General features: G+C 43.5%; 1 protein-coding gene across 1 annotated transcript in view; it reads right to left on the bottom strand.

Annotated features, from left to right (window-relative positions):
* Positions 1-2,294: 2,294 nt before the first annotated feature.
* Positions 2,295-23,781, bottom strand: part of LOC137637644 (zinc finger protein 845-like) — a 148,953-nt gene continuing 127,466 nt past the window's right edge. The window contains exons 3-4 of the mRNA XM_068369798.1: positions 10,577-12,605; positions 2,295-3,688 (exon numbers count right to left, since the gene is read on the bottom strand). Coding sequence (XP_068225899.1) covers positions 2,935-3,688; positions 10,577-12,432 — 2,610 coding nt within the window. The 5' untranslated portion in view covers positions 12,433-12,605 and the 3' untranslated portion in view covers positions 2,295-2,934. The remainder of the gene's footprint in view (positions 3,689-10,576; positions 12,606-23,781) is intronic.

Raw genomic sequence — 23,781 nt, 5'->3', positions numbered from 1 at the left:
GAAACTCCCTCGGGAGGGAAGGGGATCGTTCGATCCCTAGGAGGAGTTACCAAAGGGGGGGGGACGCTACGATGATGACCTGGACACGTGTTGTCCTGCAGCCTCACGCGTGGGATCGCGTGATGGGAATTGCCCTGGGTTGCGCGCGGGAGATTGTTCGCGCGTGGGCGAGAGATGGCGCGCAGGGGCGCGGGCTGGAGATGGCAGAGGGTGCGCTGAAGGATGAATAAGCGCTCGCGTGCGCAAAGGCGATTGTTCTCGTATGCGCAGGCGCGCAGGGTCCGGCCGAAGAGCCCGTGCGGGCGATAACGTTGGGCGCGCGCGCAGGAGACGTATCCCTTGCGCGCGGGCGCACATGAGAGCACACATCTGGCTGTGGTGATGGGCGTGGGCGCGCGTACGCAACCTCGTGGGCGCGCGTGCGCAACCTCGTGGGCGCGCGTGCGCAACCTCGTGGGAGCGCGTCGGAAACTGCGAGCGATGGCCCGTTGGTGAGCGCTGGCGAGAAGGGGAAGAGGTTAAATTCCCCACTGCGCCCAGATCAGAAGATCGTGGGCGTGCAGGTGATCGTTGGCGCGCAGGCGAGTGCTGGTGCGCAGGAGAGCACTGGCGTGTAGGCGAGCGCTGGCGCGTAGGCGAGCGCTGGCGCGTAGGCGAGCGCTGGCGCGTAGGCGAGCGCTGGCGCGTAGGCGAGCGCTGGCGCGTAGGCGAGTGCTGGCCCGCAGGAGAACGAAGGCGCGCATGGCACGCAGCAGGATTAGGGAGCGCAGTAGCGCGCTGGCGATCAGGAGAGCGCTGGCGTGCTTTAACAGGAACCACTTCTGAAGGCGAGCGATTGCGCGCAGGTGATCGTTAACACGCAGGGGAGATCTGGCGCGTAAGGGACTTATGCACTAACTTGTGCAAAAGCCCTTGATGCCCCGAAGGGACCGTTGCCCGTTTTACAACGGGATGTGTTGGCGCCCACAGCGCGTCAGCAGCCAGGAACGGCGACGGTAGGTCAGCAGGTCTGCCGGGTGGAAGGTTGGCGTGCCCTTTGTAAGGACGACCTTCCACCAAAGGAGATTGCGAACGATCTGCAGAGAGATCCAGGGATGTAGCTGGTAGAGTCGGAGAACGACGGCGAGGTTCTTCAGCGGCGGACTACGGTAATGATGAACCGAAGAGGCGCCTCCTAACACCCTTGTGAGGTGAAGGAAGGCCTCTATGGCGAAGAGGAAGGCGGGCTTTACGCCTTATACGCCCTCTGGGGGCCGTGGGGTCAGCGGGCTGACCATCAGCAGTCCTGCGAAGGGGAGTCTCTGTCAGTGAACTCCCCCGGTGGGAGAATCACCAGCAGGAGAGACCGTTGGACTTAGTTCCTCCCTCGAAGGATGTTCGGAGGGGGGAACTAAGCCTTCAGCTACATCAGGAACATCACGAGCAGAGGTTTGATATAACTCATCGAAAGCCTCTGCCACGAAAACGTCGACGATAGACAGAGGATCAACCTCTGCTAAAGTCGGCGATTGTTTGACAGCTGTCTCCAACTTGATCATGTCAAACAAGGCTTCCTTGGAGGGTGAACCCGCAAGCCCCAAGGAAGCCCAAACTTGTAACAAATCATTATTAGAAACAGGCATATTTAAATCCTCCCTCGGGGGAGGGGGAGGAGGAGGAGCTGCCTCGCTATGGGAGGCCACTCCCTCTCCCAAACCCCAAGATCGGTCAACAGAATTACGGCCTACGCTACCACTCGACAGTTTCTCGGAAGAAACCGATCGAGTGGGAGCTTCGGAGGAGGTTTGGGCCACGGAAGAAGAGCCCTTGGGATTTTCTCCTTTCAAAGAAACCTTCGAAGGAGAAATATCCCGTCTGGACTTCTTCTCCCGGCGCTGAGAAAACCTCTCCCACTGGCAGGTAGACCACTCCCTACACTCACCACACAATTTATTCCTATCACACTGCTGGCCCCTACAGTAAGGACATAGGGTGTAGGGGTCCGTCTCGACCGCCGACATATACGTGCCACAAGGGCGGTCAGGTAATCCAGGACACTTTCGCATAGCAGAGGCCAACTTCACACACACACTGCCAAAGGAAAAGCAAAAAGTATTATCAATGGCCGTCAAAGAAGGCAAGGGTGACAGCGGACACGTCCGACTACCACCCGAGCCAAGAGCAAAGTGAGCTCAAGCACAGGTGTGTGTGAGGGGGGGGGGGTAGCAAGCTACCCTCCCTACCCCCGCTAACTAGCAGAGGGGTAGTAAACCCTCGTTAAAATTCTAATGGCTCGTCATTTCAGCAACGCCGAAAGTAATTACCCATATTAAATAGCGTGGTTTGTATTTCAGTTACGGAACAAACTTGGTTTCTACGTCTGGCCCACCCCTCATACCTTTAATAGGAGAAGCAGAATAGAAGTACTTTCTTCTCCGCAAGGGACCATTTAACAATTTGAAATAGTCTTGTTCTCTTTTTGATTCCTTGCCTTGATGCTTGCTGGGGCCCAGGATCAGGACTTTGCTGATCTGGTGGGGATCCCTGCTGGGTGCTCGATGCACGGATTGAAGTTGCACCCCCGCTCTCAACAACCCGTCTAGTGCAGGGACGAGTTGAGGGGACCGTTTTATCCTGGTCGGTACTTTTCCAGCATCTTTGTTCATTGCTTGATATCTTTTCATTTGATGCTCCTCATTGTCCAGGGCTTCTTATTTTATTCGAAGCTGCCCTCACCTTGATTATTCAAAGAGAGGGGGTGGCCCCCCTTCGCAACCTGAGGGATGTTTGGATGGCTCCAGTAAGAATTCTATGATGCTCTGCAAGATTATTTTTCTGAGAAAATGCTTTGTCACAGACACTGCATTTAAATGGCGTCTCCCCAATGTGAATTTTTAGGATTTTTTTTTTTTGCGATAACCTCTATCAGAAAATGCTTTGTTACAGGAATTGCACTTAAATAGCGTCCCCAGTGTGAATTTTATGATGCTTTGTGAGGTTGCTTTTCTGAGAAAATGCTTTGTCACAGAAATTGCACTTAAATGGCTTCTCTCCAGTGTGAGTTAATTTATGCTTTGTGAGACTATTTCTCTGAGAAAATGCTTTGTCGCAGACATTGCACTTAAATGGCTTCTCCCCAGTATGAATTCTAAGATGGTCTGTAAGATTATGTCTGTAAGAAAATGCTTTGTTACAGAAATTGCACTTGAATGGCTTCTCCCCAGTATGAATTTTATGATGCTCTGTGAGATTACCTCTCTGAGAAAATGCTTTGTCACAGACATTGCATTTATATGGCGTCTCCCCAGTGTGAGTCCTACAATGATGTCTGAAAAGACTTCTCTGAGAAAAGGCTCTGTCACAGACACTGCATTTAAATGGTTTCTCACCAGTATGAATTCTCCGATGATCTATGAAACTGCGTTTGTGAGAAAATGCTTTGTCACAGAAAGTGCACTTGAATGGCTTCTCCCCAGTATGAATTCTATGGTGCTCTGTGAGATGTTGGCTCTGAGAAAATGCTTTGTCACAGAAATTACACTTGAATGGCTTCTCCCCAGTGTGAATTCTTAAATGTCTCACGAGATCACTTTTGTGAAAAAAGACTTTGCCACATTCACTACACTTGAATGACCTTCTCCTAGTGTGAGTTTCACAATGTGCTTTAAGATCATCTTCATTAGAAAATGCTTTGTCACATTCTCTGCATCTGAACTGGCCTCCAGTGTGAATTAACTTGTGAATGTTGGGTTTAACTAGTCCAATAAACTGTTTTTCATAATTCCCACCCACAAATGACTTCTCTCTCGTATCAACATCGGCGAGAGTTTTTGAATCAATATCTTGACTAAGAGGATTTTCCCAGGCTCTGTTTTCCATCTGCTTCTCCTTATTCTGTAAACCTTTTTTCCCTCTTCCTCTTCCTTTGTCCTCTTTCCTTCTGGATCCGAACTGCATGCCACATTCCTGTTTCCCACCTGTCTTTAAACTCTCCTCCTCCTCTTTATTGACTTCCCTTTTGCTGATTTGTAAATCCTTCTCACTCACTGATGCATCAGAGTCGAAAGAATATTTCATGTCACCTTCGCCAGACTCAAATATTTCTGGTTCGGCTTTGAATTCCGGCTCTGCTTTGAATTCCGGCACTGCTTTGAATTCTATTTCTGGCTCTGCTTTGAATTCCATATCTGAATCTATAAGAGAGTCATCATCCAAGAGCCCTATACTGACAACCAAATCATCATTTTCTGAGTTGACTGCAGAGTGTGAAAAGGAATCTTCCTTTTTGGTTTTTATAGGAAATTCTACTGATTGAGAGTTTTCCATCCTCTTACTATCACTGGATGACATCCTCTTCAATATTATCTCCAACAGTGTCCAAAAATGAAGTTAACAATAAACTGCCTATTTATTGCATGAACCAACACAGACCCTTCTTCCTTTTTCCCAGTCCTGTCTCCTTTGCAGTTTACAAAATCTTGCCGCAAGAGGTGGACGATTATTTCCTTTGAGAAGAAAAGTCTGAAATAACAGAGAACAACTGTTATTGGAAAAGTGCAAGATGAAAATGTTGGAGTTTTTATAAATAAAATGAAAACTTTTAAACTAAAATCAATTTTGTTACAAATTTGTATTTTTCCTAACTATGCAAACCAAAGTTCTTTACTATAGAAGAAGGATAACAGTGAAGGCTAGAATATGGCAGTTAACACTTTTAATGAGGATTAAAAAATGGAAGGTAATTATCCTGTAGGAAGCAGGAGGCAACCGCCCCTTGTAGCTAACTGTAACCTCAATTGGATTGCAGCCGGGACTTGTCAGAGGTTGGTGATGGCTGGCAAGTTTGAGTAAAGAACTCAGATTTGTATAGTTAAGATCCCAGTGGTTGTCTCACTAGTGTTGGAAAGCTCGGCCAGAATACTTAGGGATCTAATACTGGTGAGCAGTACACCGAAAGTTTCTGGTTGAGGGACGTCGTGAACAGGTCTTTGTTCGGCATAACCTCACAAAGTCAAGATTTTCTTTGCTATTTGATGATTCAAAGACCACTCGGAGCCTAAAATCTGAATTGTCCTAATCAGATTGTCTGACAGGAACGCTTTTCTTGCCCGGGATGAAATGGGCTGATAGGGCTATCAAGTTGTCTTCCGTTCATTTGAGTATTCCTACAGCTGGATGGCAAAGGTGCTGTGAAAAGGTATATGCTTTTTTGTTCAGGTATGCCACTACAGTGGTGTTGTTGCTCACCATCACCAAGGAGTGTCCCAAAAGGAGCTTTTGGAGTTGTTTGAAGGACAGAAAGGCTGACCTCATTTCCAGGAGGTTTATGTGACGATGTTGCTCACAGACTTAGACCACAGTCCAGAGGCCATGTGCTGCAACACATGAGCCCGCACCCTTCCTTGAATGCATCTGTGAAGAGCATCAATTCCGGGGGAGATGAGAAAAGATCTACTCCACACAAGAGGTCGATATCTGATACCCACCAACTTAGGTCTCTCTTTTGCTCAGGCCCCACAGGAACCTAAAAGTTCAAGGTGTCTTTGAGCTGAATTAAAAATGTCTTCAGTTGCCACTAGACAGACCGGATGCGAAAACGACCATTGGACACTAGCCACTACAAGGCCGAGTGACCTAACAAGTGAGCTCACTGGTGTGCTGGTAGCAAGTCTTGCAACAGAAAGGAGCTCACTGCCCACTTTAGTTTCTATTCTGCTCTCAGATGGAAGGACTTTGCCTAGTTGAGTGTCTATTTGCATCAACAGATATACCAGTTTCTGCGATGGTTGCAGGGAGGACTACTCGTGACTTACCACGATCCCCAGATCAAGGCAAAACTCAAGAAGCCTCTCTTGGTGTAGGAGAAGGGTCTCTACCGAGTCTGCTAGAATCAGCCAATCGTCTAGACATCTCAATATACAAATGCCGTTCTTGAGGGCCCAAGTTGACATTAGGGAGGTGCTGTGAACAGGTATATTCGTTTGTTTAGGATGAATCTTAGGTACTTCCTTGATGATGGATGGATTGGGATCTGGAAGTATGCATCTTTCAGATTCAGTATTATCAATAAGCCCTTGGTTCTTACGGCCTGATCATGTCTGCCATCTCCAAATTTAAATGAAGTTTGTTGTTCAAACTAGTTCAGGGTGGAGAGATTGATGATTAGTCTCCAGCCTCCAGATGCCTTCTCTACAAGAAAGAGTCAACTGTAAAAGCCTGAGGATCTGTCTAGGACCTCTTGGAGAACGGCCTTTTCTTGCCTTTGTCCTCTCTTCCTCTTCTGTGGGTTGATTGGAAAAGTTCCCAATCTTCTCCATTCTGGGTCTAGGCTAATTTCAATGGCTTTTGAGTCCAGGTACCGTTTGTATCTGGAAGACCACTGTTGAGGAGGAGAAGGAGGGGCAGAAGGCGGAAGAGCCTGACTCACGGTAGTGCTCCCAAGTCACTGGTCAAAAGGTGGAATGACCTTCCCACAGGACTTGGACACCGCGAGAGGGATACGGGGAATACCTGCAAAAGGTGGTACCTGAGCAGGACTGGAGATTGCTTGCTGGACTGTCTTTACCAAGTCAAGAAACCATGGGGTGTCTTTTGTAAAGGAAGGAGCATCCGCTTAGGCACCGCAGGAGTGACCGTGCTTAGGTAGTCTTCTGGCTGTAACCAGAATAGGGTGATCACATCTAGGTGTTCCGTCATACTCACTAGCAAATTGTGATTACCTGCGCGGTGAGTTAGTACGCGCTACCATGGTAGTGAGTATGGGAGCACTTTCCCAAAAAACCGTAGCAGTGCAAACAGGAGTTCACGGCAAAACTACCGAGGTGGCTCACACAGCTGAGCCTGCATACGCAATCCCTCTGGGTGAATAGGTGATCGTGAGCGCATTATTGTGGTAGCGCTTATATGTAAATGCTCTAGTGCACCTGAAGCAGTGAGCCTATGCACTACCTTTGAGGCGCTTGCCATAAGATCGTGAGGGTGTGACCAGGGTCCCGCGTACACATTCATCAACGAGAGGGGCTACCACTTGAAACTCGCTAACGCTCAGTGATTGGGTGCGCAACAACATACATAACTTTCTCACTAGGTTAGGGTCTGTGCGCCCATAAGCCAAAGCACAGACACTCACCAGTGCTCCAGCAGGAGATTGGCGAGTAACATTGAGTGTTCTAACATTAGGAGGTGCAAGATGTTAAGGGTCTCCTGTGTCAGTACACACACCAAGGAAGGTGGGTTCTTCCCCCCTGACAGACAGAAAGAAACCCAAGGCAGTGGTCCCTAAAGGTCCTGGCCTCACAAAACGTGACACGGCACCGAGGGGCAGGAACTGATAACAGTTGCCGTACCACACCGTTATCTTGATCCAAAGAACAGGAAAGACACATCGATGAATCCCACAATCATTTACTAAACTCAGGTCTCAGATCTGAAAGTAAATATCTCAAATCTAAATGCTTTCTCTATTGAGACATGATCATTTTATAATAAAAAAGTGTGAAGGGAAATAAAGTGTAAATAAAATACGAAAATTGTTATAAAATAATTTATTCAATTATAAAATGCATTTTGAAAAGATAACTCAAATTTCCATGTATTTCTTACAGCATAAGAATATTACAAAATAAGCTTCAATTAAATACAAATAAGCAGGAAAAAATTGAAAAAATATTAAAAATCAATTTATAATTTGACAGACACTAAAACATTTCCTTTTATATTTAGTCCAACTGACAAAAATATTACATTAAGAAAAACTTCAAAGTAAGGTAACTTTTTCACTTAGATAGTCTGAACTTTACCTCAGAATTCAAATTGAAAGGGAACCTTTCTATCAGCAAGGACACAAATGAGATATAAAGAACTAGTGCCCAAGTTTGACACATTTATCAATGCAAAAGAGGAGGATGAAAGATAACTCGCAGTGTGTTTTGCACCGCTAGCTTTGGCAAAGTCTGTCCCAATACTGTCAGCCATTAAAAGACGGTTGGGTTGGCTGGGAAGATAATTGCATAGTTTGGTCATGTGTATTCAATAAACTAACCTTATCACTAAGTCCACATAACAATGTTACAGTATCATTGAACTTTTGTGTTAGGGCAAATTCAGTATTGGGAAACAACGGGGGATGAATGAGCAACTAAAGGCGCCAGTGTTGGCGACTCGAGGACTTACTGGCTTGTCTGTCTCTTTCTGGAGCTTTGAGCTCATATATCAAGACATGGGTTTGATGAAATTGTCTGTGGAAGTGGAAAGATGTTATTTTAGTGAAGGCTTTCAGATAAAGAACAGGGGATCTAAGTATGTTTCATTAGAGCATAATGGGGATTTGATAAGTGTAAGTAGGAAGAGCTATTAAAACGTTTGAGTCAATGAGTAGATAAGAGAGATAGAAAAGGGAAAGAAAACTCAACGGAATCAAAATGAAGCTGTAAAGATTGAAGAAGAGCAGAGTGAATGAGCGGATGACACTGCACTGGATGCTGATTCCCAAGAAAAGTTGCAAATATTGCTACTGGGTGATGTGCATGGAAACATAGTATGTGGACCCTTAGTGCCTGGAAATCGTGTATGCAAGGGGAAGGTGTTCACTGCTTGTGAAAACCAGAAAACTCAGAACTCCTAAGGGCAGTTCATTGCAGGGGCGTGTGCCCTTGTGACTTGTACCTGCACGATGATTGTGAACATAGAGGACCGTGCATGTGAAATCGTTGGGTATAGAGCCAGTTTTTTTTTTTTTTGTGCCGTTCTCTTGTGTGTGGAGAATTTCATGAGTTTGTAACATCTCGCGTGCTTGAAGCTGGCAATGATCGTGAGCTTATACAAGTTCTAGATCATGCAGGCTTCATTACATGTACATAAGGGGACGGTAGTAACTGCTCGAGAGAGAGAGAGAGAGAGAGAGAGAGAGAGAGAGAGAGAGAGAGAGAGAGAGAGAGAGAGAGAGAGAGAGAGAGAGAGAGAGAAAATCCTACCGGAAGGTGAATGGAGTAAGGTTTACTACTTCTAATACTACCATCTGAAGTCATAATTGTATCAAAAGTTGAAGATTTGTATGATATGCAGGAACAAACCAATAATAGAAGTTATAATAACAAAAATTCACCATAACAATGCATCAATTGAGTTTAATTTCACTTCGAACCAAGATCATTAAAGAAAGATACATCACAGTAATCATGTCCCTCCTCCAGCACATACAGCATAATAGATCAGCAGACAAATGTATACAAAAATTTTATTTTCTGTTGTCCAAGTATTTCTTTTAATCACTTAACTTCCACAACTACTGTTCAGGTTTCTAAATATCAAAAGTTCCTAAGCAACAATGGATGTGAATAATAAGCAAGTCAGAGGTACCGCACAACGAGGAGGTGCCTCACTAGCGTCCAAGAGATGATATCACAAGCAACTGAAGATCACCAAGAAAACACTGAAGATCTTGTTCAATCGAACATGTTTCTCTTGCTTGATCAAAATTCCATTCAACCTGTTTGTAAATTTCCCATAACGAATCATTTGCAGAGGAACGGACTCAATTCCAGTTAATTAAACTAACAAGAGACAGTTAACGAGAGTCCAGGAAGTATGAACATTTAATCACTTTGTAATGGCATTCTCCACTTTTTCAAAACAACACAACTTCCCCCAATTCCTTACAAATTTTCTTTGGCACAAATCTTCCTATGCCTTTTCATAGGTGTTTTCCTGTTAAAAGCCTTATCACAGAAAATGCTCAATGATTTCTATTTTTGTCTTAATACCTTAATTGGTTTCAATTTATATCAGGGGTGTGATGGACCCCAGCCGGGGGTTCTATGATTGCACCTCTATACTCCACTAGCCTTGTATCCGAGGGCTCTTTTCAAGATGGTCACCGTTCCCTTGGTGGCAGCAATCTGCACCTCATTTATGCTTGGGTAACTTGGTATCACCTGAAGGTACTGTCTCAGGCTTTTCTTCATAAGTCCTCTTGCCTGCACCACCACAGCTATTATTTCTATTTCTTTCAGTTCCCATGTATTTTTTCAGGTCGTTCTTCATTGCTCGATGTTTGGTTATCTTGCTTCTAATCTCTATTGAGGCCAAAATTACTGGGTACTGTCACATCTATAATCTTTGCTGTTTTTTTTCTTCTTTATTCCAGGTCGCAATATCAGGTCTTGTAGTCCCTCCTTCTATATGTCTTCTCGTCGGGATTATCTCGTCATAAAAGATGGTAATGCCTCTGTTGGAGGTAACTGGATCTGTTTCATCCTCCCATACCTTTTCTTTTACTCCAATTTTGTATTCTTTACATATTTTCCACTGTGAATTCTATGTTTCATGAGATAACTACTATCAGAAAATGCTTTGTTACAAAAATTTCATATAAATGGCTTCTCTCCAGTATGAACTCTATGATGTAATGCTTTGTCACAGAAACTGCACCACAATGGCTTATCCCCAGTATGAATTCTATGATGCTCTTTGAGACTACCTTTCAAAGAAAATGTTTTGTCACAGACACTGCATTTAAATTGACTTCTCAACAATATGAATTTTACGATGCATTCTGAGACTGCCTTTTTGAAAAAATGCTTTGTCACAGAAACTGCACTTAAATGGCTTCTCCCCAGTGTGAAATATATGATGCTGTGTTAGAAGATATTTATGAGAAAATGCTTTGTCACAGATATTGCACTTAAATGGCTTCTCCCCAGTATGAATTTTATGATGCTCTGTTAAAAGATATTTATGAAAAAATGCTTTGTCACAGAAATTGCACTTAAATGGCTTCTCCCCAGTATGAATTTTATGATGCTTTGTGAGACTGTGTTTCTGTGCAAATGCTTTGTCACAGAAATTGCACTTAAATGGCTTCTCCCCAGTGTGAATTCTATGATGCTGTGTTAGAAGATATTTACGAAAAAATGCTTTGTCACAGATATTGCACTTAAATGGCTTCTCCCCAGTATGAATTTTATGATGCTCTGTTAGAATATATTTATGAAAAAATGCTTTTTCACAGAAACTGCACTTAAATGGCTTCTCCCCAGTATGAATTTTATGATGACTTGTGAGACTGTTTTTCTGTGAAAATGCTTTGTCACAGAAATTGCACTTAAATGGCTTCTCCCCAGTATGAATTTTATGATGCTCTGTTAGAAGATATTTCTGAAAAAATGCTTTGTCACAGAAATTGCACTTAAATGGCTTCTCCCCAGTATGAATTTTATGATGCTTTGTGAGAATGTGTTTCTGTGAAAATGCTTTGTCACAGAAATTGCACTTAAATGGCTTCTCCCCAGTATGAATTTTATGATGCTTTGAGAGATCGTGTTTCTGTGAAAATGCTTTGTCACAGAAATTGCACTTAAATGGCTTCTCCCCAGTGTGAATTCTATGATGCTGTGTTAGAAGATATTTACGAAAAAATGCTTTGTCACAGATATTGCACTTAAATGGCTTCTCCCCAGTATGAATTTTATGATGCTCTGTTAGAATATATTTATGAAAAAATGCTTTGTCACAGAAACTGCACTTAAATGGCTTCTCCCCAGTATGAATTTTATGATGACTTGTGAGACTGTTTTTCTGTGAAAATGCTTTGTCACAGAAATTGCACTTAAATGGCTTCTCCCCAGTATGAATTTTATGATGCTCTGTTAGAAGATATTTCTGAAAAAATGCTTTGTCACAGAAATTGCACTTAAATGGCTTCTCCCCAGTATGAATTTTATGATGCTTTGTGAGAATGTGTTTCTGTGAAAATGCTTTGTCACAGAAATTGCACTTAAATGGCTTCTCCCCAGTATGAATTTTATGATGCTTTGAGAGATCGTGTTTCTGTGAAAATGCTTTGTCACAGAAATTGCACTTAAATGGCTTATCCCCGGTATGAGTTTTATAATGCTCTGTGAGACGATATTTCTGAGAAAATGCTTTGTTACAGACATTGCACTTTATGTTTGATGCATCAGAGTCCAAAGAATATTTCGTGTCACCTTCGGGTGACTCTAATATTTCGGCCTCTGCTTTGAATTCCGGCTCTGCTTTGAATTCCATGTCTGGCTCTGCTTTGAATTCTGGCTCTTCTTCAAATTCTATTTCTGGCTCTGCTTTGAATTCTGGCTCTGCTTCGAATTCTGGCTCTGCTTTGAATTCTGGCTCTGCTTCGAATTCTATTTCTGGCTCTGCTTTGAATTCTGGCTCTGCTTCGAATTCTGGCTCTGCTTTGAATTCTGGCTCTGCTTCGAATTCTATTTCTGGCTCTGCTTCGAATTCTGGCTCTGCTTTGAATTCCATATCTGGATCTATTATAAGAGAGTCATCATCCAAGAGCCCTATACTGACAACCAAATCATCATTTTCTGAGTTGACTGCAGAGTGTGAAAATGAATCTTCCTTTTCAATTTTCATCGGAAATTCAAATGATTCAGAGATCTCCATCCTCTCTTTATCACTGGATGACATCCTCTTCAATATTATCTCCAACAGTGTCCAAAGATGAAGTCAACAATAAACTGCCTATTCTTATTGCATGAACCAACACAGACCCTTCTTACTTTTTCCCAGTCCTGTCTCTTTTGCAGTTTACAAAATCTTGCCGCAAGAGGTGGACGATTATTTCCTTTGAGAAGAAAAGTCTGAAATAACAGAGAACAACTATTATTGGAAAACAGCAAGATGAAAATGTTGGAGTTTCCTTAAATGAAATGAAAACTTTTAAACTAAAATAAAACTTTTTACAAATAATTTGTATTTTTTCTGACTAAACAAACCTAGTTCTTTACTATAGAAGAGGGATAACAGTGAAGGCTAGAATATGGCAGTTAACACTTATAATGAGAATTAAAAAAATGGAAGGTAATTAGCCTGTGGGAAGCTGGAGGCAACTGCCCCCTTGTAGCTAACTGTAACCTCAATTGGATTGCAGCCGGGACTTATGTCAGAGGTTGGTGATGGCTGGCAAGTTTGAGTAAGGAAATCAGATTTGTAGTTAGGAAGCCAGTGGTTGTCTCACTAGTGTTGGAAAGCATGGCTGAAATGCTTGGGGATCTAGTACTGGTGAGCAGTACACCGAAAGTTTCTGGTTGAGGGTCGTTGTGAACAGGTCTTTAGTCGGCGTACCCTCACTTGCATAGTCACTCCCTAACGAGCATTATCCAATACTAATTTTGAAGACAAAATAAATGAGGCATTATAACAATTTTATATACATTATTCATAATAAATGAGTCAGCCATTTTGAAGTACAATGGCACCACTCGGAACCAACTATCTGAATAGTTGGGGACATAACCAATATATGTGCATAAGGGACAATGGTACCCAGCTGCAGTTAGAGGTCAGCTTGCAGAGTTCCCTCGGTTGCTCAACCCTAAGAGACAGGAGAATGCAAGATGAAAAAGTCAGTAATTCGCATACTCAGTCTAGTCTTGTTATGTATTATTGTAATAATGCACTGTATTACCTCAAATGTTATGTGTATTGAGCGCAACACTGCATCATATTGCATTGATAAAACGTGTTATACTGTGAGCCCTCGCTACTTCGCGGTTCGACCATCGCGGATTCACGACTTCACGGACTTTCAGCTATCGCGGCCGAACCTATCTACCGCGATAAACGAGGGTTCACTGTACATTGTACATAACTGAAATAATGTATTTTGATATTAGAGTTCAAGCATTTATTAATTACCTCAAAGATAGGATGTGATTCTTCATACTTTTGTACTTCAGTAGGATTTAAGTCTTTTGAGAGCGATGCTCTTATGTTTGTTATGGTGTTTTGGTTTGTGAGATTGTTTACAAGATGCTCAGTTGGGAGTTGGTTGTCGGAAGCCCAGAGCCAAGAGCAATGTAGCCTCTTATTATACACTGAAGGGTTATGTATACACACCTGTGTTTGATTCAACATATCAACAATAAAAAAATTGACGACACAGATGGGATACCCCTGGATAATTACTAATTATTATTCACTCATTTACAGGTGAGTAATATGCTGAAATCACCAAACAATTTTCAACCAACCTAAAAAGTCTTCCTATGGGTAACATCTGCCATCAACCGACTGCTACTCGTCCTATAAGGGAGCTGAGGTGCTTCCAACCACGTTTTGTGCAGCCACCACAGGGCCTATGGCGAACACGTCCAGGTTCCTGTGGGTTATGTCTTGCAGTTAGTGGGCTGTGATGGTTGTTTGATGCCTCCACATGCCCACTTATAATACCTGCGCCACAGAGAAGTTCTTTTTATACACACGGGATTTACTTATACTCCTGACATCATGCGTTCTGGATCCTTGAGTCTAAGGATTGGAGACTGGAATGATAGCTCTCTCCATCACTTACCTAATCCAGGTAGAGATAGTATTGCGTGTTATTTTCCTCTTGACCCTACCCGTGCTGATGAAAAGTCTGTTAGTCAGTGGGCGAGCTTCTGTGGTTTTTTTCAGATAGATCTTAGCGCCCTAATAGGGCATAATAACAGCTGATCTGAATAGTTTGTTACAGAACGTTCACTCAATCCGGAAGGGCCCAAATCTAGAATCCACTTCAGCTGGATTTTGAGTCTTAGCAATAAACTCAGGGACAAAGCTCAGTGTCACCTGCCCCTTTCCCCTTGACTGGACGATGTCATATGATAGACCATGTACCTCGCTGACTCTATTTTCAGAGGCCAGGGCTAGAAGAAAAACCATTTCCTTGTCAAGTCACAATCTGAAGGCGGACGTAATGGTTCATAAGGTGCTCCAATCAGGGCTCGTTGTACACGTACTACGTTCCATGGAGGAGGTTTAACTTCTGACTGAGGGGCAGGAGTGCTCAAAGCTCTGTCGAGGGAGGATATGTTAACTTCTTTCAATCAAAAGGCAAGGCTCAAGGCTGAGCGATAGCCTTTTTTTCCGCTGAGATCGAACAGAGTTTTTCCTCCATGATATATAAAAGAGACCCCACTATCACAGAGATAGTGGCTTCGAAAGGAGCAATACTCTTTCGACGACACCAACCACAAAAAATAGACCACTTTTTCCGGTATACGGCGGCTGAAGAGTCCCGGAGGTATCCAGACATCCTTTTAGTATTGGTTGCTAAAAGCCACTCTTTGAGAGGAGGCGCTGGATGACCTCCAGGCATTAAGTCATGGCGAAGCTACAGCTTTGCGTAGCTTAGGAAGAAGTGGAAGCTCTCTTGGAGCTTCTGTGAGCAGATGTAGAAGGTCCGGGAGACATTCTGCATGCTGCAATATAGGAGCTATAAGGGCCATCGAGAGATCTTGCGATGCACTTACCTTGTTTATGAGTTGTCTTACTAGGCAAAATGGAGGGAACACATAACGTATAACCTCTCCCAGGGATATTGGAAGGCCTCCTGACAGATGGCCTCAGGACCTGGTACTGGCGAGCCGTACACTGGAAGTTTCCAGTTGAGGAACGTTGCAAAGAGTTAGAGTTTCGGAGAACCCCATAAAGTTACGACTTTGCTGCCAATCTGATGCTTCAAAGACTTCTTAGAGCCAACTATCTGAGTCTTCCTGCCCAGTTTGTCTGCCAGAATATTCCTCTTGCCTGAAAAGAATCGGGGCTGAGAGAGCTACAAAGTTGTCCTCCGTCCGTCTCAACATTTCCAAAGCTAGATGGCAGAGGGGCTGTGGAAAATTACTTTCGTGTTTTTCTTTTACGTAAGCCACGACTGTGGTGTTGTCACTCATCAGCACCATGGAAGATATGAACTTTAGCTACTTTGGGTTTACTGGGTCTTAAATTTCACAAAGAGGTAACTAAGGAAACCAAAAGGTGCGCTAAGTTATTTTCAACTTCATCAATTGAGGATAACAAGAATTATTTGAACCTCTAAAAACTTAACTTCCTTTTTTGGGAATGAAGTTATATATGAGGGACATTTCACTTCTTTACTAAAAAGCATTTGTCCCTACGTGGAACGTTCCACTAAACACATTACCGAATCCCGTTCACTGTAACTGCTAACTGACTTCTCACCGCGTTAAAGACACTCGACACTTTCTGAAAAGGATGATTCTTCTTGGCCTGGGCTCTATTCTTTAACGTTCACGTTGGCACACTCTGTTTCTGTCTTTCCAGCATTACACACCTTTTCCTTATACTACAGTTTCAAGTTTTGTTATATATCTACTTGATATTGACAGTTCACGGGAATTCCGCTGACACTCGACTTCGCTAATTGTCTATATCCTAACCTTGATCTCTAAAACTATCAATAATAAAATAATACAAATTACTGAAAATATCAAATAAAAATAAAGCCTTTTACATATAAAACCTAAACAATAAAAATAAAAAATAAGAAATAAAACTGGAAATTTGATTTGCAATAAACTATACTTTTATTTCACAACACTTTCCCGCTGAAAAGAAAAAAGGGGTTCAAAAGAATTAGCCATTTTATTATCAAAGGTTCATGGGAGAGATGGGCAGGAACGTCCGATCTCTACCGAGCCAAAATAAAAGCGACGTAACTCAACTGTGAGTGTGTGAGCGGGGCGAATAGTCTACCCTCGTTAACTAGCGGTAGGTAGTTATACAGTACCTTGCTAGAAATTCTTTTGGCTAGTTTTCAGTATTCACCGAAATAACATTCACTGTATAGAGCGAAAAGGTTTCTATTCTTGTCGGAACAAATAAATTTGTAAGTAATTTTTATTTTTCTTCACGACACAAACCTTGAGCTCTTTATAGGAAATAAGCTTTTGGCAAAGCAAGAAACTAGCCATAAGGGTTCTAGCGAGGTATAACAACCCATCGCTAGTTCCCTGGGGAGTAGCAGGGGGTAGACTGACCACTTTGCTTACACTCACCTGTGATATATCGACACTTTTGATTGCAGGCAGGACTTGCAGGGGGATAGGTGATGGTGGGACAAATCTGTTTAAAGAGCTCAATGTTTGTATCGTTAGGAATGATAAAAACTACTTCTAAATTTGTTATTTGTTCTGACACGGAATCTCTAGTCAACGGAAGGAGAAAAGAAGCCGGTCGTGTCACCTTGCGCGGAAGAGTAGGACTGTCGGAAGATCAGACTCTAGGGTCTTCATATCATCCACTCATTCTGTGGTATCCTCTCCTGATTAGGATCGCGAGAGTGATGGCCTTCTTAGCGAAAGCGATCCCGACTTCTACTTGCCCTTAGAGCTGGTGGTGGCGTTGACTTCCCTCCCTGAAGAGCGATCCAGCATGCTACAGTTCAAATTGTGACTTGAAGATATGAGAGACAGGTTGTACAAGCAACTAATCTTCCATTCTGATTACAGTGGAAACTAGGACGGACTTTGGGCTACCTGGTCAGCCAACTACCCAGTAAGGTAGCCAACACCGCCTAGGGATTGTGACAGTTGACAAAATCCGAAGGGTTGGAAGGTTCAATTGAGAGGAACAAGGATCATTTGACTATCTAGCGTAAGATCAACTCTCATCCGAGTGCCTGTGGGTGTCAAGAGGTTCCTTAACAAGTAAACATTTCAAGTCATGCAATTGGTTGCAAGCAACTGCCTCTGTAAAGGGATGATGAACCCTGTCCTCAAACTGTCTACGCTAAAATAGTTGTTGGTCGTGTATGTCCGCTTACGGGCCAGGAAACACCGGAGTTGCCAGTAATAACTAGTTGATAACGGCATTACAGCGAACTTCCCTAGTTGATCGCTGTCAAGCAAATGATCAGTCGCAAAGATGAGATCGTGACATATCTTTAATCACATTTGTCAGACAGGTTGTTGTGTGCATAAGGTTAAGGACCCGTAAACACACAGAAAATTTACCTCCACAGAAGGTAAGTTTCCTCTGAACTTACAGCAGAAATCCATTGTGACGGGTACCAAGCAGCACGAAGATCCGGGTGCGGACGAATGGTTTGTTGTGCCTGAAACTTGGATTGGACCACATCGGAAATATTTGCAAATGAGGCAGTCAACCTGATAAGAGGTATCCCCTAGAAAAGGCAGATACGTTTTGTACCCCTCCGTTCCTGATCACCATAACTGGCACAAACTCTGACTGTTCCCTTGATACTTGATTATGCAAAGTTTCAGAATGTAAGTGCCTTTGATACTTGAGAGATATGACCCGAAGATGATGGGGAGGACCTGATGGGATTGAAGGAGGATATCGCTTGAGCTGATGGGATTGAAGGAGGATATCACTTGACGGCAGAATACCTATGTCTGGTTATGGGAAGGTAGGAGAGTCATGAATAACCTGACTTACCCAAGGAATGCAACCATCAACTGAAAAAGAGACCTAATGATGTACGTATTGGGACAAGGTTCCAATTCGTTTGGTTCTGCACAATAGTAATTAGCCATTGCTACTCATCACGGGCGTCATTCACCCGCGAGGGTATCGCAACTGGCGAAACGAACAGCCTTACACAACAGGAGTAGCTAGCTCGCCCACATACGGGTGTGTCAAATCATAACCTCCCTGACTTGGGGTAAGTGCTTGTACATAAGCTTAAACATCGTGAACATGTTAAGTGTGTGAGCACCCCAACGTAGCTCATGAGGTCACTTGCAAGAAAAATGTGTGTACAACGAAGCGCGACATCATTCATTGCTCAAAAGGAATTGATTGTTGACTAGCCAAAGCGTTGTCAGCATGTTTGTGAGGATGAATGCGCCCACAAGGAGCGCAGGAAGCTAGCGAAGCGATCAGATCTTCGTTAGCAGTAGGAGCTCGCCCACCCATCTCATGGGCAGAACAAGCGCACCGTTAGCGAATGCTGATTTGCTAAGAACGAGCTGATTCCATTCCGGCGGGAGTAAAGGCCTGAGGCAATAACCTCGAAGGGTTATGTATCACAAGACTGTTGTGTCTTAAGGGCATGGCGGGACTGAGGCGGAGACCACCTGATGAGCTCTCTATATCGTTGGGAGAAGAAGTCCGACATAATAACCCCAAAGGATTATGTTTCACGAGACTCATCGTGCCCCTAAGCAAAATGGTGGAATGCAGCAGCCACAAGCAGCCTGCAGGCATCCTCATTTGCGGCAATAATCCCGGAGTCTCGTATTGTCGCAGGTTTCCTCGTCCCTTTCAAGGTCTGGCGGTCGTATAGGCAAGCACGCCTGCGCAATTGAAGTAGCTTGTGCCAAAACTTTACTATGAGGGTGTTGGTGAGCAACTGTAGTTGTGCAGACCTCATCAGCGAGAGGAGCTCGACCGCGCAACTTACTAACACTTACAGTTAGGGTGAGTTCTCTCTTATAATTATGAATTAGGTAGAGGTATGCTCACCCGAGCTCAAACAGACCCTCAACAGCAAGAGGAGCTCACCCGCGCAACTTACTAACGCTCACTGTCTCAGTGGGCTATCTCTTATAAACATGAATAGGATAGAGGTGCTCACCAGCGCTCAAGCAGACCCTCGTCAGCGAGAGGAGCTCGCCTGCGTACCTAGCTAATGCTCAGTGTGTGGGTTAGCTCTCTTGCTTGAGTAGGTTAGAGCAGCTCGCCTAGACCATCATCATCAGCAAGCTCTCACAGAGCAGGTTGGTGAGTTGTCTAGCGTGCTCCTAGAAGGATGCGCGAGCTCGCATGGTGGCGAGCAAGACTGAGAAAGATTTTCCTCTGCGCTGATGCACAGCAAGAAAAACAGGCTTTTCCCCATAAGGTGAAGAAAAACCAATGCAAGAGTACCAAAGGGCTTGGCCTCGCAAAACGCCATGAGCTTTGTTGGGCCCATAGGTGAGAGGCAGTGGCCGCAATCGGTACGCAGGCATCGCCATCTGGGTGCTCCGAAGAGCTGGAATAAGGCCCGACAAATCGAACACGCTTTCCAAACCCCCAAGGAGACCTTTGAAGACTGACCAAGGTTAGCTTCTGGGGTCACCTCGGAAAGATCTCCCAACTGGTTCAGAATCTAAGGAGTACCAGGCTAAAACTGTTTTTGTTTGTGCGCCAGAGCTGCAGGAACGAAGGATTTAAAGGTTTAAAGGCCGCCCATGAATGACAGAGGCAAGGGACAGTGACATTGCCCAGGCAAGCAGGATAATGCCCTAGAGACTGACCTTATTATATATGACCAGTGCCCAGGCCCCTCTCCATCCAACCTGTAACCAAAGAGGGCTAGGTTATAGCTACTGATGTCTCAGCAGGTAGACCTATAGGCTTCCCAAAACCCCCCATTCTCAGCTCAAAAGGATGCACGGTTGCAGCTACTAAAGGGACTAACGAGTTTGAGCAGGACTCGAACCCCAGTCTGGCAATCACTAGGGTGATAAGAGGATGCAGCTATGGGCACGAGAAGCTCTGGTGATTCACCCACCCCCAGAGGCACGGAGGGGAAGCGATGGTGTCCACACCTAAAGGTTGTCTGGGGTCAGTTGGTCATCGTTCTAAACGTTCATCCTCCAAAGAAGGACAACGTGTAGGGAATGAGACGACGGAGTAAGAAGCCCAGACCTCTCCTTCCTCCATCCATCAAACTGCCCTCACTGGAAGGATGACCACTCTCTAAAATAAAGGAAAGAATTGACGTAAAGAGACATATAAACATAAACTTATGACAAATTAACGGAAGATAGAAAGATGGAACGTCTGCTCTCTACCGAGCCAAAATAAAATTCGACATCATTTCGCCAGTGTGTGTGTGAGCGGGGTGGCTGCTCTACTCCTGCTAAGCGGCGATAGGTGGTTTTACATCGCTAAATGTTTTATGGCTAGTTTCAGCTTACGGAGAAATACATATCCACTGTAAAGAGCGAAAGGGCTTATATTAGGTGTTGGAAAAGTTTAGCTTTCTGTGATGCGAGACCCAAGTTGTGGCGGGATGTCACACGAACAACCCCCACACCATTGATCACACTAAACAGACAATTGTCTCTGCAACACAAACTTTCCCCTTACGTTATCATAAACTGGACTCTTTGAAAAAAAGGGCATAAAAACAAAACATAACCCTAATACTATATTCCTTAAAACTAAAATACTTCACATAAAACCATCCACAACCAAAATAATTAAACTTAAAACTAATCATAAACTTAACACAAAATAAACATTAAATGTAACACCATTCACATAAACCAAAAAAAAAAACCCTACAAACTTAGAATTAAACGGCACACCAACACCAAAATATGTATGTTTATATAATATATTATGTTGACACCAACACAGTCGTCCACACAAAGCCCAACTGTCTTTTGCGGCACACTACCACAGCTCTGTGGTTAACAGTTCACTCTGTGGCAATTTGCCACAACTACCTCCCTGATTAGGGTTGTGGTTGTCATCCTTATCATCATCATCGTCATCAACAGCAATCGAAAGTTCATTCAGTCCGGGTCATCAACAATTACAGATAGTGCTCGACTTACGACCTATGCGACTTATGACGATTCGAATTTACGACGATTTTTTCAGGGTGATGAGGTCACAAGTCTATCAGAAATAGGACGAATATTTCCTTGAAAATAATCTATTTTCTTGTATGAAAGTAAACTGATTTATCTTGGTAAATTGTTATTCTCTTTTATTGTTAATATACAGTATCTATTTTTAGTAAAAAATACATTAAGAACATTAAGAAAAATTTTAATATCTGCCGAGTTCATATTATATGTCTGGTGACGTCATACCACCGGCGAAAAGCGACCGGGCAATAAAGTGATTTTCTTCCAATAGGCTAACGATTAGTATTAGTATTCCCATTATCGAAATATTAAGTAACAATACAAAGTATTTTGCGGGTATGTATCGGTTATCATGACTACTACGTTGCGTAAATTTGACTGCACGCTAGTTTTATTTAATCTCTGATAATAAATCGATATTTATCCAAAAGTATACTAATACAGTAGGACAAATATTTTCTTGAAATGGATATATTTCCTTTTACATTAAAAAAATGAAATACTTTTGCTTGGTAAGTTAGAATTTTCTTTTAATTTCTTGCAAGAAAAAAAAATGAATTTACATATTTTGCAGGTCATTCTTCGTAGAGTTTACGCCACGTCTCTTGTGACGTCATGTATCTGGCGGAAGTGCACTGACAAACCAATGCAAGAGTACCAAAGGGCTTGGCCTCACAAGACGCCATGAGCTTTGTTGTGCCCGTAGGTGAGAGGCAGTGGCCGCAATCGGTACGCAGGCATCGCCATCTGGGTGCTCCGAAGAGCTGGAATAAGGCCCGACAAATCAAACACTCTTTCCAAACCCCCAAAGAGGACTTTGAAGACTGACCAAGATTAGCTTCTGGGGTCACCTCGGAAAGATCTCCCGACTGGTTCAGAATCTAAGGAGTACCAGGCTAAAACTGTTTTTGTTTGTGCGCCAGAGCTGCAGGAACGAAGGGTTTAAAGGTTTAAAGGCCGCCCATGAATGACAGAGGCAAGGGACAGTGACATTGGCCAGGCAAGCAGGATAATGCCCTAGAGACTGACCTTATTATATATGACCAGTGCCCAGGCCCCTCTCCATCCAACCTGTAACTAAAGAGGGTTAGGTTATAGCTACTGATGTCTCAGCAGGTAGACCTATAGGCTTCCCAAAACACCCCATTCTCAGCTCAAAAGGATGCACGGTTGCAGCTACTAAAGGGACTAACGAGTTTGAGCAGGACTCGAACCCCAGTCTGGCGATCACCAGGGTGATAAGAAGATGCAGCTATGGGCACGAGAAGCTCTGGTGATTCACCCACCCCCAGAGTCTCGGAGGGGAAGCGATGGTGTCCACACCTAAAGGTTGTCTGGGGTCAGTTGGTCATCGTTCTAAACGTTCATCCTCCAAAGAAGGACAACGTGTAGGGAATGAGACGACGGAGTAAGAAGCCCAGACCTCTCCTTCCGCCATCCATCAAACTGCTCTCACTGGAAGGATGACCACTCTCTAAAATAAAGGAAAGAATTGACGTAAAGACATATAAACATAAACTTATGACAAATTAACGGAAGATAGAAAGATGGAACGTCTGCTCTCTACCGAGCTAAAATAAAATTCGACGTCATTTCGCCAGTGTGTGTGTGAGCGGGGTGGCTGCTGCTCTACTCCTGCTAAGCCGCGGTAGGTGGTTTTACATCGCTAAATGTTTTATGGCTAGTTTCAGCTTACGTAGAAATATATATCCACTGTAAAGAGCGAAAGGGCTTATATTAGGTGTTGGAAAAGTTTAGCTTTTTGTGATGCGAGACCCAAGTTGTGGCGGGATGTCACACGAACAACCCCCACACCATTGATCACACTAAACAGACAATTGTCTCTGCAACACAAACTTTCCCCTTACGTTATCATAAACTGGACTCTTAGAAGGGCATAAAAACAAAACATAACCCTAATACTATATTCCTTAAAACTAAAATGCTTCACATAAAACCATCCACAACCAAAATAATTAAACTTAAAACTCATCATAAACTTAACACAAAATAAACATTAAATGTAACACCATTCAAATAAACCAAAAAAAAACCCTACAAACTTAGAATTAAACGGCAAACCAACACCAAAATATTTATGTTTATATATTATGTTGACACCAACACAGTCGTCCACACAAAGCCCAACTGTCTTTTGCGGCACACTACCACAGCTCTGTGGTTAACAGTCCCCTCTGTGGCGATTTGCCACAACTACCTCCCTGATTAGGGTCGTGGTTATCATCCTTATCATCAACAACAGCAATCGAAAGTTCATTCAGTCCGGGTCATCAACAATTACAGGTAGTGCTCGACTTACGACCTATGCGACTTATGACGATTCGAATTTACGCCGATTTTTTCAGGGTGATGAGGTCACAAGTCTTTCGGAAATAGGACGAATATTTCCTTGAAAATAATCTATTTT

The sequence above is a fragment of the Palaemon carinicauda genome, unplaced genomic scaffold (genome assembly GCF_036898095.1).
Source record: "Palaemon carinicauda isolate YSFRI2023 unplaced genomic scaffold, ASM3689809v2 scaffold9, whole genome shotgun sequence".
NCBI lineage: Eukaryota > Metazoa > Arthropoda > Malacostraca > Decapoda > Palaemonidae > Palaemon > Palaemon carinicauda.
The sequence above is the reverse complement of the archived record's forward strand: the minus strand, read 5'-3'. Positions and strand labels throughout refer to the sequence as shown.